This window comes from Hevea brasiliensis, chromosome 10 (genome assembly GCF_030052815.1).
Source record: "Hevea brasiliensis isolate MT/VB/25A 57/8 chromosome 10, ASM3005281v1, whole genome shotgun sequence".
NCBI lineage: Eukaryota > Viridiplantae > Streptophyta > Magnoliopsida > Malpighiales > Euphorbiaceae > Hevea > Hevea brasiliensis.
In genome coordinates, this window is record NC_079502.1 from 9,837,684 (window position 1) to 9,853,936 (window position 16,253).

The 16,253-nt window shown below is 28.9% G+C and overlaps 2 protein-coding genes across 5 annotated transcripts; one reads left to right on the forward strand and one right to left on the reverse strand.

Moving 5' to 3' along the window:
• The first annotated feature begins 3,064 nt into the window (after window positions 1–3,064).
• On the forward strand, window positions 3,065–6,877 carry LOC110648194 (probably inactive leucine-rich repeat receptor-like protein kinase At5g48380). 4 transcript variants are annotated; one of them, XM_058129152.1, is made up of 4 exons: window positions 3,066–3,398; window positions 3,659–4,620; window positions 4,755–5,781; window positions 6,380–6,877. In XM_058129152.1, exons 2-3 carry the CDS (start codon window positions 3,757–3,759, stop codon window positions 5,769–5,771), a joined length of 1,881 nt encoding a protein of 626 aa, XP_057985135.1. In that variant the 5' UTR covers window positions 3,066–3,398; window positions 3,659–3,756; the 3' UTR covers window positions 5,772–5,781; window positions 6,380–6,877. The 4 variants fall into 4 exon arrangements, with proteins under 4 accessions (XP_021658034.1, XP_057985135.1, XP_057985133.1 ...); XM_058129150.1 differs by having other exon boundaries at window positions 6,588–6,877; XM_058129151.1 differs by having other exon boundaries at window positions 6,600–6,877.
• A 6,291-nt stretch (window positions 6,878–13,168) lies between these two features.
• On the reverse strand, window positions 13,169–14,922 carry LOC110640719 (UDP-glycosyltransferase 74G1). The gene is made up of 2 exons (XM_058129153.1): window positions 14,124–14,922; window positions 13,169–14,016 (listed from the first exon to the last, which is right to left on the reverse strand). Exons 1-2 carry the CDS (start codon window positions 14,775–14,777, stop codon window positions 13,294–13,296), a joined length of 1,377 nt encoding a protein of 458 aa, XP_057985136.1. The 5' UTR covers window positions 14,778–14,922; the 3' UTR covers window positions 13,169–13,293.
• Between the last annotated feature and the right edge of the window lie 1,331 nt (window positions 14,923–16,253).

Genomic DNA, 16,253 nt, shown 5'->3' on the forward strand with positions numbered 1-16,253 from the left:
TTCCCATAACACTACCACGGTACTAAGGATTTATGCCACGAAGGCATAGATAGACAGGAATCGCCACCCGGGTAATAACCATAATATATTTAGTATTTCTTCCAAGGGTCATGAATGGCAACTTACTCCTTGCAGAATTTTCACAATCGTCATTACCATAGCCCAATGTCTAAGTTCGGGATAGTAGGTACGTAAAAGGAAGGTGTTAGGCACCCCTTACGCCTGGTCTAACCTCGTTAATTAGAGTGTGAGTCCTCTACTAATGTTTCTAAAAGTCTTGTTTATTATTTATCTATTAAACTTTATCCTAAAAATGCAATTCTAATCCTACACACGCAAGTAATTCACAAGAGAGTTGTTGTTTACAAATGATTTTCATACACAAGTAATTCCTATCTATGGGGTTGCTAATTATTTAAATGATATTTACCATATGACAAAAATTAATTTCTTATTGAGAATTTAATTTATAAATAAATTTAATTTTAAATAACCCTTAGTTCTATTTAACATAATTAATTAATTTTTCACCAAGTTACCCTATGGATAATTAAACTAAATTAATTATGTACATGTGTAATTTATTCTAATATCACATAAGGCCTAAACAATCACAACTTAATAAGGATTTCTAACATGCAAATTTATTTTATAATTACTAAGTATTAAATTAAATTTATTTTAATTTATAAACAAAATTAATTTTAATTTATCAAATATTTATTTAACTTAATTAAATGCAAAAGTTAGTTAAATTAAAAACATAATTAATTTTAATTTACCAAATAAAAATCTTATTATTACTACATTTTCACGCCAACAATTATTTTAGAAATTTAAGACTACTTACTTGTTGATAATTGCAGTTGCTATTGGGGCAAGCTACCCTTAAAAAAGGGTATTCTCTTCTAGTATGGCAATGATATCCCTGGCTTACTCCCATATAGCTCCACGTAAATGCCCCTTTTGATACTTACCTACTTACCAATTTTATTTATAATAAAAAAAATAAATGAAGTAAAAAAATAAGAAAATACTAATAACAATTCATATTGAATTCTAACTCTAGTCTCCTAAAGAGTTAAGATTCCTAATTAGTTATAACTACCTAAGGGTCCAGGTCTTTTAACATATTCCAAACACTTCATAATATTTCTTGAATTAAAAAAATATAGAAAAATATATCAAATATCAATTGAAACCCAAGAAAATACAAGAACATGCACAAACATACAATTTTCAAATTCTAGCATATTGACAGTAGTAAGAAATCCAATTTTTAAAAAATAGTTAGACATTCCTAAAAATCATGAAAAAATTACACAAGACAGCCAACACATCATACAAGATCATAAAATTTATAAACCAAATAAAACCTTAGCCAAATAGTCTACACAAATCGTAACTTTTATACGTAATAGAATCACACTACTTTTTTTATAAAATTCATTACTCATCAACCTCAACAAATATGAATATGAAACCAATTGAAAAAGATTTATAAGATTTTCAAATTAATTTTAGACACCAGATTCATATAAAAATATTAATAAATAAGAGAGATATGGGCTTCACAAATCGGGTATACTGTAAATCGGATTTTGGAGGAATCTTAACTTCAAATAGCTATAACTTATAAAATACAAAAGTTTTTTCAGTGATTCTTGAGCCTAAAATTAATAACATTTCATGAAGAATATGAATATAATTTTATTAAAATTTTTACAGATTCAAAAAATAATAAAAATAGGAGAGACAGAAAACTGAATATGTGTAGAGTTGTGTATCCCCTCAAATTGAACATGATTACATAATCCATATGAACATGCAAGATAAATTAAAAGATAAAGAATATAGAATTAAATATTACGTGACAGATCTTAAAAAGAAAATAATAAAAACCAACCTTCAGCTCCATACTTGTAATTACATCTTACAGTCATATAATTTTTTCATTATCGGGTTCCTCACAGTCTTAATGTATATACTCATAATAAATCACAAAATAAAGGTCTACACTTTGATCTATTTATTTATTTAGCTTGGACTATCGTATTAGATGAGTTTTCAGCTTAGTTAGTCTAGCAGACTACTGCCTTAGATAGGCTTTTATTTTTATTACAATTAGTCTAACGGATTATTGCCTTGAGTAGACTTTCACCTTTATTACATTTAGCTTGATGTATTATTATTTTAGGTGGGCTTTCATTATTTTTTTTTATTAGAATGAATGCTTAGATTTATTGCAAACAATAATTAGAGAAATAAAAAAAGAGCTTGGAAAATGTCAAATTAGCTAGAGAGAGATAAAAATATGAAGAGGGAGAAACAAGAGAGAAAAAAAAAATGGAGAGATAAAAGGTAGATATTAGAGCAAGAGTGAATATAGAATGAAATATATAGAGACTAAAATTTAAGTAGTTAGCCTAGTATGAGAAACAATGAAGGTAAATAATTAAAAATTTAAATTTAAATAAGAGTTGAACCGTTATACTGCTTTATCCTAAACAAGATTTAATAAATATTAAATTTATGTTATTTAATTAATAATATTTTATATATTGACATTAATTAATATATTAAAATTTTTCTTAGCATTAGTATATTAAAATATTATTATCTTATATAATCAACTTATCTAATTATTTCTAAACACAAATTAATATTACTTTATTTTTCTTAAACGATTGTTTTCTAAAATTAATTATCCAAAAATTAATAAAATATGCATTATCTAAAATAGAGATTTAAAATTGCTTTTTAGATTTTAGCTTTGTGGAGGGCATGTGTATAAAATGACGTCGTTTTGATTAAAATTTAGAAAAAAAAAACTGAAATTTATCACTCAACATTCATGTGTCAGATTTGAACATAAAAATGCAAAAGCCGAAGAAAAAAAAAATATTAAAAGGGTAAAGAATAGTTTTTTTTTTAAATATATTAAAATCTATTTTTAAAATAAATAAATTGACTTAACAAATAATAACAATACTAAAGATTGAATTTTAGTTCTCCTTTAATTTAAAATATATATATATATATATATAGATAAAAGCAAGTCAAGCTCAGGCAAAAGCACTGAAATGTCATTGGGCTCTCCGTAGTCTAGTCGTCGCTGAATTGGAAATACTGGCAATGCCTTGTTTGACCCGACGAATGAAAAACCCTTCTCTTCTCTGCCTTCTAGTTCTCATTTTCACACCCGTATTTACTTTTTAATTCAACATTACCTCTTTTTCTTCTCTATTTTGGTTGGTTTCTCTCTTTAGTTATTATCTTTGAATTATTCAAACCATATCATAGTCTTTGAAGGGCTTCTTTCTTTGTGGAAACTGCTGTGGGATTAACTCGTTTCAGGTTTTCTTCGATCTCTTCAGTTTGGGTTCTTGAAATCTCAGGTGGGCTTTTTGTTTCTTGCTATTTCTTATTTCTTGGTTTTTTTTTGTCCTCTTGATTTTGATCAACACTCGACTTTAGTCAACTGGGTCTCTCAGTTCTAGGTGAATTTTTAGTTATATTGCTTGAATTATTGCTGCTGTTACTTCTTTTGTTCTTGTTTTTGGTATCTGTAATTCTATTTGGGCATATATGAATAGAAGTACCCATGTGGGTATGCTAAATCTTTGTCAGGATGCTGAATATTTTTTTGTTTCTTCAGGTTTTGTTGTTATGAAGCTGGGCCGTTTTAAAAACAGTTATTTTCGAGCTCTAGTGTGCAACAGATAACAATTTGAGGGGTTCTTTTAGCAAAATTATATGGCTTTCTTCGTGAAAATGATGTTGGGTAGACATGTTCTTAAGATTTTAGTTGGCAACTGTCTTTGGTTGTTGCTTAGCTGTAGTTTGAGCTATGGTACCGAGACTGATATTGCTTGCTTGAAGAGTATAAAAGCCTCACTTGAAGACCCTTTTAATTACTTGAAGTCTTCATGGGACTTCAACAACCATACCGAAGGATACATTTGTAAATTTTCGGGGGTTGACTGTTGGCACCCTGATGAGAACAGGGTCTTAAATCTCCGGCTTTCAGATATGGGGCTCAAGGGTCGATTCCCTACTGGACTCATGAATTGCACGAGCATAACTGGTGTTGATCTTTCAAACAACGACCTCTCTGGACCTATTCCAGATAACATTTCTCACATCATTGGGTTTGTAACATCTCTTGATCTCTCGTCCAACAATTTCTCAGGGGAAATTCCACAGGAACTTGGAAATTGTAGCTATTTGAATGTTATTAGACTTGATCACAACCAGTTGACAGGTCAAATACCTTTACAACTTGGTTTGTTGGATCGGCTTAAAACATTTAGTGTAACTAATAATCTTCTCAGTGGACCCGTTCCAAATTTCCTCCACTACAACGTTACAGCCGAAAATTATGCAAATAATCTAGGGCTGTGTGGGAAGCCTTTGGAAGCCTGCACTGGAACTTCAAAGGGCCCTTCCACTGGAGTTATTGTTGGGGCAGCAATTGGTGGGGTGACTGTTGCTGCAATAGCTGTGGGTATTGGTTCAGTCTTCTACTACCTAAAGGTGTCTAAGATGAAGAAAAAGAAGGATGAAGACCCTGAAGGAAATAAATGGGCAAAGAGTTTAAAAGGAATAAAGGGCATTAAGGCGAGTTACACTAATCACCTGTTTTAAAATTAAGCAAAAATTCTTGTTTGGTTCATTTGAAAGTTTAAATAGTTTACTTTTTGTTAAATTCTTTATTCTCATTGGATTGATTATGAAGATTTTTGTTTGTCCAGGTTTCTATGTTTGAGAAATCAATTTCTAAAATGAAATTGAGTGATCTTATGAAGGCTACTAACAGCTTCAACAAAGACAATATCATTGGGTCAGGAAGAACAGGGACTATGTACAAAGCAGTGCTTGAGGATGGCACTTTTCTAATGGTGAAGAGATTGCAGGATTCACAGCACTCTGCAAAAGAATTTGTATCTGAAATGTCTACTCTGGGGAGTGTGAAACATCCTAATTTGGTTCCCCTTTTGGGTTTCTGCATGGCTAATAAGGAAAGGCTTTTAGTTTATAGGTATATGCCAAATGGTACCCTGCATGATAATCTACATACCGTAGATGAAGGTAAGAAGCCTATGGAGTGGCCTCTAAGGCTCAAAATTGGTATAAGAGCAGCTCGGGGATTTGCATGGCTCCATCATAACTGTAATCCCCGTATCATCCACCGAAATATAAGCTCTAAATGCATCTTGTTGGATGCAGATTTTGAGCCTAAAATATCTGATTTTGGTCTTGCCAGGCTAATGAATCCAGTTGATACGCATTTGAGTACCTTTGTGAATGGAGAATTTGGCGATTTGGGTTATGTTGCTCCAGAGTATACAAAAACTCTGGTGGCTACACCAAAGGGTGATGTTTACAGCTTTGGAACTGTGCTTTTGGAGCTGGTGACTGGTGAGAGACCTACACATGTGGCTAAAGCTCCTGAAAGTTTTAAGGGCAGTTTGGTTGAATGGATTATGCAGCTGTCAGGCAACTCTCAACTTCAAGATGCCCTAGACAGATCTTTGATTGGGAAGGGTGTTGATAATGAGATTTTCCAGTTCCTTAAAATTGCATGTACTTGTGTAGTGCCAAATCCCAAGGAGAGGCCAACTATGTTTGAAGTATACCAGCTTCTAAGGGCTATTGGGGAGAAATACAATTTTACCACTGAGGATGAGATTATGATGCCTTCAGACAATGGTGATACTGATTTTATGGAGGAACTTATTGTTGCTCAAGAAGTAAGAGGGGGTAATTAAAAAGTGTGAGGTAGGTGAAGTATTTTTCCACAATTTATATGTAATTGTCTGTTGTCCCAGTTCAAATAAATGCTAAAATTCTGTATACTTCTATAGTTCATGTCTTATTGAGAAGTTACTTTAATGACATTACTTTACAGCCTTCCAGCATCAATCTTGGCTCTGTTTCTAGTATCTTGTATAGTTATAATTAATATTCCACAACATTTCAACTCTTTTTATTTTTATTTTTAATTTAGATTGGTCCTTTATTTTCATGGGCAATGCAAGAACTCCATTATTACTCTGGGAATTTTGTTTTCTGTTTTAGATACATTTGTAGCTAATGCATTTTTATGTGATGTGCACAAATATTTGGATAGTATTTGTCTCTGTCATATGCAAGGTATCTGACTCTTTAGAAATCTGAAGAGTCTCTACGGTGTCCATGTTGTTTTTGTTTGTCATCCAGTAGTTTAAAAGAAGTTGCATTATGAAATCATGTTTATTTTTGCTACTTAATGTCTTAAATGAAAACAAGTTGAGTGAAAGCTACAAAAGAAAATGTACAAAAATTGGTTTTTTACTTGTTTCATTAACTACTTATTCACATATACAACTTTTTACAGTTGGAAAACCACCAAATACAAAAAACAGCATGGATGTCAAACAGGTTCTTAGCAGTAGACTTGTGCTGTGGGAATGTTATTTTTCTGCAACTCTTCCGTCAATCTGAAATGTGTCTCGAAAGTTACTTACAATTTCATTTAGAATCTTATGAAATCTCTGTATACACATGGGTTTATTGTTCTTATATATTTGTTTGGCTTGTTTAAGTTGGTGGGTCAGGCAGTGAAACCGTATGTAGGAACCTTTCCAAAAAGCTTTCTGTTGATTTGAAGGAAATTTCTTATGAAATTAAGAGGATTATCACACTACTATAAGCTAGCAGCAACAGAAGCACGTGCACCACTGTGAGTTGCTTATACCCTTTGTAAGTTGTTATTTGTTGTATTATGCCCCATGTTTTTGTAGAATATGCATATACCATTGAACTGAAATAATTCTGATTCTGAATATTTCTAACCATTGGGGGAGGGTTGGCAGTAGGCTCTTTTTTTAAATCCTATTCGTTGCCGAGTTTCCTCATTGATTTTGACTACGAAACAAGGACTTTAAATAAGAAATGCTAATTGTTCCCACAATTAGGCTTTATTTGTTGCATGGAAAACGTTTTCCTAGAAAATATTTTCCATTGTCTGTAGTTTGGGAGCAAAAAATAAAAACACTGTAGGGAAATTATTTTTCCGGTCATGCGAAAATGCTCTTGAAGCTTGGGAAAATGCTCTTCCTGTTTCAAGATTGGGAAATTGCTCTTCCTGTTACAAAATTGGGAAATCATTTTTTCCCCAATGCTCATTTGATTATCATTGGTCTTTTTTTTTTTTTTTTTTTTTTTTGCCACAATTAGGCTTTTCAGATCACTGGGACGGGTAACTAATTAGTGTCTTTAATTTTTTTTTTCCTTTTCAATTAATTTTTGACAATGAATTTAATTATTTTTTAACTGATTTTTAATGTCACATCAAACAACAGAAAATAATCTATTTTTTTTATAAATATTTTTCACATACAAGTTATTTTCCATGAAACAAACCAAACTTTAATTACTAGTTATTTGTCCTACCTAACATGACAAATTAATGATGATTTATGTTGTAGCAAATTCATAGTTCATATCATTGATGGGTCAACAAACTTGTATCATATCTTGTGGGATAAATAATTGATGAATATGTGTATTACATATTATAATGGGTTGAATGTATTGAGTTGTTTGAGAGACACCCTAGTGAAGGATTCTATCTTCTGCAATCAATGTGACAATCACTTCAGCTTCATCCTTCTCTTCCCACTTCTTGAAAATCATCAACTCACAAACAAACACAAATATGTGTGTTTTCTAGAGTAGCAAGACTTGTAGGCTTTGAGGTGGAACTGGGGGACGAACAAACCTTGTCAATTTCTTGAAATAGTGTACCCATACAGATATGAGGATTTGAACTGATGAACTCTGATCGAAAAGCAATCAACAGTGATCTTTTTACCGTGCCAATGTTTCATTCTACCTTGTTCCGGACTCGCAGAGTCCTGCTTAAGCCTTTCAAGTTCATATGCGTGTGTGAATTAAACCAGTTGGTATCCTAGAGCTGGAGTTGTTGGTCTCCTCTCATTGAATGTTTAATGGATGGGATAGAGCACAGTTCTGGTTGATCCATATATTCTGGCAATGTAGCATCCAAACCACAGCTACAGCTATCCATCTCCAACTTTGCCTTTGAAGCCTTTGACCCAAGCATGAGGTAGCCCCACAGAAGCCCTCCTGGGTAGGGATGGACCGGGTCTGGTTTGGAATTAGAACTGGACTAGTTAAAACTAGAATCGAACTCAGTCAATGGTTAATGAGATCAAACCGGATTGAACCCATGGTAGAATAGGGTTGGTCATGGTTTGAGAGTTCCTTAAACTTCGAATCTAATTGGACTGAAACCGTCAATTCCATTTGATTCAAACCGAAAAATCAAAAAATGGTGGCACTCTGGATACGTTACGCGTGGCGTCTAGGACCAAACTGAAATAATCTTCAAACCAGATTGAAACCATTTAGGACCGAAATCGTGCAGAAACGAGCCTATTGGATTCAGTCTCAATAATCGAACTGAAATCGGCCCATATTCAAATCCTAGTTGGACTATATAATTTTAATTTCATAATTTATAAATAGTGTAAACTTCATATTTTTATTAAAATAGTTTTGTGGACTTCATATATAAATTTTAATATTAATAATTTGGACTAAAATTAATTAATAAATTTTTAAAAAAGTAAAATTTTATTATTTTTATAATTATGCCAAATACCAAATATATTAGATAAACTCTGTTAGACAACAGTTTTTAAAGTAACATTTAGGATTTTTTAACTCTAGTTAAAATATTGTCTCTCTTATTTATATTATTTAGTGGCATAGTATTTATATTATAATTTAGAAATTGAAAAAGTGATTAATGAAAAATTATCCTTACTAACTTTTAGAGGTTAAGAAAATATTTTGACTATGGTTAAAAAAGTTATACCCATGTTTTTATATTTAATAATTAAGACTCTATTTGTTTCATAAAAAATATTTTTCTGAAAAACTTTTTTTGCATTTTCTAGGAAAATTGGTTAATGAAAAATATTTTCCTTATCAAAGGGAAAATTAAGTCATTTTTAAAGAAAATGATTTTCATTTTTCAAATGAGAAAGTCATTTTTCATCTTTTAAAAATTGATAATCTTATTAAAATGTAAACATACTTATACAGATATGAAATAAATACATTTCATTAATTTAATATTGCAACAATAAAAAATATTTTTATGAAAAATATTTTTTTAGAAAATATTTTTCGCGAAAAATATTTTTCATACATAAGTTATTTTTCGTAAAATAAGCAGGGTCTAATTCAACATTTATTTTTATTGAATACTTATACTTTAAATTACTATATAAATAACTAGCTACTAATAGCTAATAGTCAATCATTATTAAAATAGCTAACAACTATTAGAACAGTTAATGTTATCCAACAATTAATTATATTTTTACAATTATTTATAAATTTTTAACAACTATTTTTTTAAAACTTTTAACATATAATTGAATTAGATTAAACCTTAATTACAATTGATACCTTAATTCCCATTTGTATATACAATTTTAAAACAATATTAATGATAAGTCCACCCGCTCCTATTAAAACTAAGCTGCAAAGTGCTTCCATTTCTGTGGCCCTTTTAGCCAAAGTATGATCTTTATCATAAGTCCATATTTTTAATTTATTTTATATTATATGAAATATATAATATAAGATGTCTCTCATTTTCTTTTATTTCATCTTTTTTAATAATTCTATTTAATCAGTTTTTATATTAATGAATTGCATAGGGGGTGCTTCATATTGATGAGTGGCTTAATAAATAATTTATTATAATATATAACATTGTTTCTCTAAATTAAATAAAATACAATTTTTTTACTCCACTGACGCAATTTCTTGACACTGTCCTTGATGAATTGTAAAATTATTATAATTTAAATCTTTTAATTCTAAAATATATTATTTAAAAAAATATATATTCATGTCAGCTTTTACAATAATTTAAATTGTTTAATAAATTCTCTTATTAAAAATACAAAACATTTCTATTTAAGTTATATTTATTTCTTTATATATAAAAAATTGGTAAATCCGATTTTGAATCAAATTAAATTAAAATAATAAAAAAAAATTATATAAACTTAGCCAAATAAATAAAAAAAAAATTAAATCCAACCAAATTAAAAATTTTAAGCTCTCTCAAATCCTTAATTACTATTTACAAACGACTCATTAACAATCTCGTAAAATTACATGAAATTCTCAATTGGAAATAATTCATAAGTTAAAAAAAAAAAAACTAAGAAATTAAAATCTAACCCTTAGTCCATTACAGGAAGCAAAAATATCAAAACTTAGAATGGCTCATTTCGATTATTACTTTTTAATTATTTTAAATAATAAAATATAAATGAATTTTTATCATTTTAAAATTTATTTTAAACACATAAATTTTATCATAAAATTATTTAAATTAAAATGTTTATAGATTTTCAAATGGGCGATCAAGATTTAAAATATTTCATAATTTCTATATAAACTTCTTAAATTTTTTGTATGAGATCACATGGGTTGGAGTATTATTGGAAAAAGAAGCAATGGTACAAGAAGAAAGGAACATATATGTAGTTGAAGATGAGAAAGAAGGTTGAAGACAAAAAAATATTAAACCCCAAATGACAAATTAAATTATTTATGAGTCCATAAATACAAGAGCTAATGGACATAGTTAATTAACATATGAAATTTGCATCTTCAAAAGCCTTTCAAGTTCTTCACGTAAGGTATCAAGAAATCGGCCAAATTAATTATAGCTAGAAAACATCCCCAAGTAAGCATTCAATAATTAATTTATTTATCCAATATCATATATATATTATTTGTACAACTTTTTATTACTATGTACATAGTTTAGTGAAATTTTCTAGAATTTTCACATCCTTTGGGGATTTTTTTTTTTTATGTTTTTGCTTCACTATGAATCTATAATATAAGATGTATTGTAAGACTTAACTATTAAATATATGTGTCTCACATATTTATAATTTTAATTTATGATGAATTAGCTCTATGTAAGGATTTATTTATATTTGATAATACTTGTTGGGAATCGGAAAGAATTTAAAGTTGTAATATTAAATTGATTAGTCATTTTGATGTGTAAAATAACTTAATTATTTGTATAAATTTAAATTAAAATGAATTAATACGTAATTTATCTAGAACTATCTCTAAAGTTAATATAATATTAGAGTCTGGACTAGATTATGAATTTTAGCCGCTCATGAGACTGTATAATTTGGCTTGACAATCCTGTCATTGCATTAATGGGAAAATGTCAAATATAAAGTAAAATGACAATATAAGTGATTAGGTTGTATTATTAAATTTATTTATCATTTTGATATGTAAAGTAATTAATCACTTGTATAAATTTAGATTAAAATAAATTAATAAATAATTTGCAAACGTTCTCTTCGAATTTAAGAACACTACATTAAAAAAATAATAATAATCTTTTATTATTTTTTATTTTCAATTTTAGAATGTATTTTATCATGGAATGGATTTTTCTAAATGGAGTATTTTTGGCATGCGTTTTGGAAGTACTGCTTTGTGTTTATTATTATTATTATGATTATTATTATTATTTTTATTATTATACAGATAAATTAGTTTTCATGCATGCAAGTATATATAGTATATGTTTTGGGCTCAAAAATATTTGTCTCATTGTGAATTGCTCTGATAATAATCACTAGATATAAGAGTTTGCATCTTTAACTTCTTAATCATATTGTAAGTAAGGCGTAATTAAATTATGAATTGAAGAAGTTATTTCAATCCAAAGAGGAATGAAATGGATTATTCTTCATGACTATTAATTGCTTATTTATGTGTAAAATTGTGCTTGAAAATTTTTGAGCTTTTGAAATAAATTTTATATTTAAAATTTACATAAACAAAATGAGGATGAAATCAAGTTATAAATTAAATACCATTCATTTGAATTTTTGTGCTAACATTTGATCTCATCATTATAAATTTAAATTTGAAATAAAAAATTATAAATTTTAATGAAATATTAAATTTAATTATCACATCATTTGAAATTCACATAGTATGAAAAATTATTTTGATATAAAGAAATTAGGGGTTTACTGTTTTAGTTTTGATTTTGATTTGGAGTTTACCTAAAAAGTGTAACCAATTAAAATCTTAGTACAATTTTAGTTTAGTTTTTCGATCTTTCAGTTTTAATTTGATTCAATTTTCAGTTATTCTATTTTTATTTGGTTCAGTAAACTTTTAGTTCAGATTTTGATTATTGAAATAAATTTCTGCAATCATTTTCATAAAGTGTCATATTTAAATGAGTATTTAGATTTTAAAATTGATTATTAATACATAATATATCATATAATATATTTTTTAATATTTTTAAATTATATAATATTTAATATATTTACAATTAAAATTATTAAATAGAAGTGGAAGAATGGGAGACAATACAGTTTCTTTACAAATAATTTATCATTCTAATTATTATTAGAGGAATGAGTGTATTGGGGAAGGAAACTTATCCCCATATTGTTTATAATTTTTTTATACAAAATTAAAAAATAAAAACTCAAAGTCAAGGAAATTATATATCTCTGTCACTAAACTAAATCATATTAAACATAAGAGTAGAATCTTCAAAACTACGCATGCAAACAATTGGTGGAAAAAATCAACAAGAAAGAAAATGATGCATTCTGTCTCATCCTGTTTAGGATCATTTGGTGTCGGACCATCATCCATCAATCATCTCAACTTTTTAGATATTTTTTATAGCATATGCTCATCTCTCCATTACTATTGGTTGACATGTGACCTCAGATGGTATGCGATCTGCTCTTCAGAGTCACTGTGATGGGAATAGTAATGTATTTGGAAATTTGGAAGTGCTTATCAGAGCTATGTATGGTTATTAAAAATTTGAACTGAAACGAGAAATCATACTAAATTGTATCATAAACAAAAAAAAATTATCATTGTAATGGTCAAATTGTATTGATATTTACTAATTTAATTTAATTTAATTTTTATTTTTTTTATAAAGAATTATAGAAAAAATAGTATGAAAATCATATTGAATTAGAATCAAATTGAAATTGCTTAGAATATAATTGAAACAAAATTAAAGTTTAGTTATAAGTTTAATTTCTAAAAATTAAAGGATTAAAGGTTTTGATTTCGATTTCAATTTTTGATAGAACCATACCAAAATTAGAGCCGAACACTTCTAGCTAATATACAATGAAGAGAACATTTGACGTTGTTGACCGTGAAACAACATCAGGATTTAACTAATGTAGCCACAAATTCATCTATGTTTCTGTCTGAAGTTCCACCTTCATCAATTGCCTCTTTGGATAACTTCTTCCATTTCCTTGCATTGTCCTTGATTTCTTTCGCTTTCGCTCCTTCCATTACTTCCCTTACGCAAAGGTCCACCACTTCTCTTCTCACAATACCTTTCTCATCAGGCCGAGCTCTAATTCCCATTTTCCAAACATCTTCTACATACTTAGCATTAGTGGGTTGGTCTGACCAGTGTGGCATTGCCACCAATGGAACTCCCAAGCTCAAAGCTTCAAGAACAGAATTGAACCCACAATGTGTAAGAAAGCACCCTACTGCCTCATGTGATAGGACCTCCAGTTGTGGGCTCCATGCAACCACCAAACCTTTCTCAGATGTCTCCTCTATGAAGTTGCCAGGCAGCTTAGATTGCTCTGCTGCTCTAACAACCCACAGGAAGTAGCGTTTGGTTCCCTTCAACCCCCAAGCTAGCTCCTCCATTTGTTCAACTCCAAGTTCTGCCAGGCTCCCAAAAGATACATACACCACTGAACCACTAGGCTTATCATGCAGCCAATTCATGCAAGCACTAGAATCCGGCTTAAAGAGATTGATGCCATAGTCTTTATCATCTTCAATTCTTTTATCCAAGTACATGGATGGAACTGTTGGTCCTATAGTCCTCAATTTCCAACGTTTAGCCATCCAATCCAGAACCTATAATTAATCAGAAAACACCAACAAAGTCATAAAAAGTTCAATGAATTATCATGGAAATTAACCAGAGTTTCAAATAAATTGCATGCACAAACATATATATGTACCTCTTCCTCCATTTTCTGAAAAGTGTTATGAAGAACCCAATCTGCTTCATCGATGTTGGTGAACTGATTCACTAACAGATAATAAAAAGCAGCAGGGTATAAGCTGACATTATATATAAAAGATGGTGTCTCTGAAGCTTCCAGCAATGGCAATCCAGGAAGTTGAACAACTGGCTCTGATAATGGCACTGGAAGGAGACCTCTCTGGACATGGTAATATACGTTGCTGACAGCACAAGATTGAGTGAAAAAAGCAACCCCTAGTACTCCTAATTGCTTGGATACATCAAGTGCCCAAGGTAAGAACCCATCATATACAAGGGCATTAACAGGGTGACCAGAATCATTGAGATTTTTTATTAAATTTGCCAAGCTTTCTGATCCTACAGCTTTGAAAGTAGAGTGGTAAACTTCTGGGCTTTCTGCTTGTGCATAGCCACCCTCATCAAAGCCATCAGATATGGTTTCAAGATCAATCATGCTAGTAGGGTCTATGTTCATGGATTTGGTGAGATGTTTAGTGTTAGCTAGTGTGGCCTTGACTCCTTTGGATACTAAACGCTTACAGAATTGAAGCATGGGGTTGATGTGCCCTTGGCCAGGATATGGGAGGACTAAAGCATGAGCTAACCAGGCCCTTTGTTCCCTCTCCATTTTTTCTTTCTCGATTGGATTTGCTTTTTGTTTCACTAACACAAGCAATTTATACAGAGGAGGAAGGCGCAGCCCAAGAGGACGAAGAAGAAAACGAAGAAAAAGAAAACAATTTTGCGACTTTCAATTGAATATTATTCAAGAATTAATAATATTAAATGCATTCTCTCTCTCTCTCTTTTTTTTTTTTTTTCCTTGTGAGTCTTTAAGATAGTCACTAGTGAGTATTTTCCAAGGTGATTGTCCCATTTTACATTTTGTGTTTTTTTTTAATATTTAATTTGTATTTTTATCAGTAATCTCCATAAATGCATTCATATGTTTGTTTCTTTTACAAGGATTTATTATTTCCTCAATTAGCTTACAGGAAACCGATAGAGTTAAATAATAGTTAACGGAGCGCGTTTTTTATTAAATAGCTGATTTAAATACTCTTCAACATAATTAAATACTTTAAATTAAGATAATTACTATTATATTTTATATAAGTAATTTATCTTAAATTTTGTATATGTAAAATTATAATAGTATACTTTAAATTTGTATTTCATTGCCATTCAATGTATGGTCTATCTTTTATTTACTAAGAAAAAAGAAATAAATGCATTAAATCAATATCCAATAATTTCACATCTTAGAAATATATACCTCTAAATATAAATATTTGGTATATTTAATATAAATTTTATCTCATATAATAACAAGTTTTACAATTTTTAAATTAATTATTTATATCAAAATTTATATAAAATTAATTAAAAAATATATAATAAATATATAAATAAAAATAAAAATATTTAATCTAATTATTATATAAAATCGATTTTATAATAAGATGAAGGCGTAGCCCAAGAGGGCGTAGAGGGAAAAAAATAATGTTGCAACTTGCAGGAGAATATTACTCAATTAATTAGTAATATTAAATGCATTCTCTCTTCTTTTCTCGAGTCTTTGGGTAGCCACCCATTAGTATTTTTACAGGTAATTGCCCTCCTTCACATTTTGTATATATTTTTTTATATTTTTACCAATAATCTTTAGATTTATGTATTGTTATTATATTTTATATAAATAATTTATCTTAAATTTTTTATATAAAATTATAATAATATAAAATTTTATACATTAAAAAAGTTTTATTGTATATTTACTAAAAGAAATACATTAAATCAATACCTAATAATTTTTTATCTTAAAAATTTATACTTCTGACTCATATTCAATGTATTTAATATAAGTTGATCTCATATAATAACAAATTTTATAATTCTTAAATTAAATTTATATTGTAATTTATATAAAATTAATTAAAATATATATAATAAATATCTAAATATAAATATTTAATTTATTTATTATATAAAATCGGATTTATAATAGATGCACTCATATTTATATAATCCTATCATTTGAAATCTACGGAGAGTGAAAGACTGTAAAAGAATGAATATATAGAACAATCCAATCCATCCTACA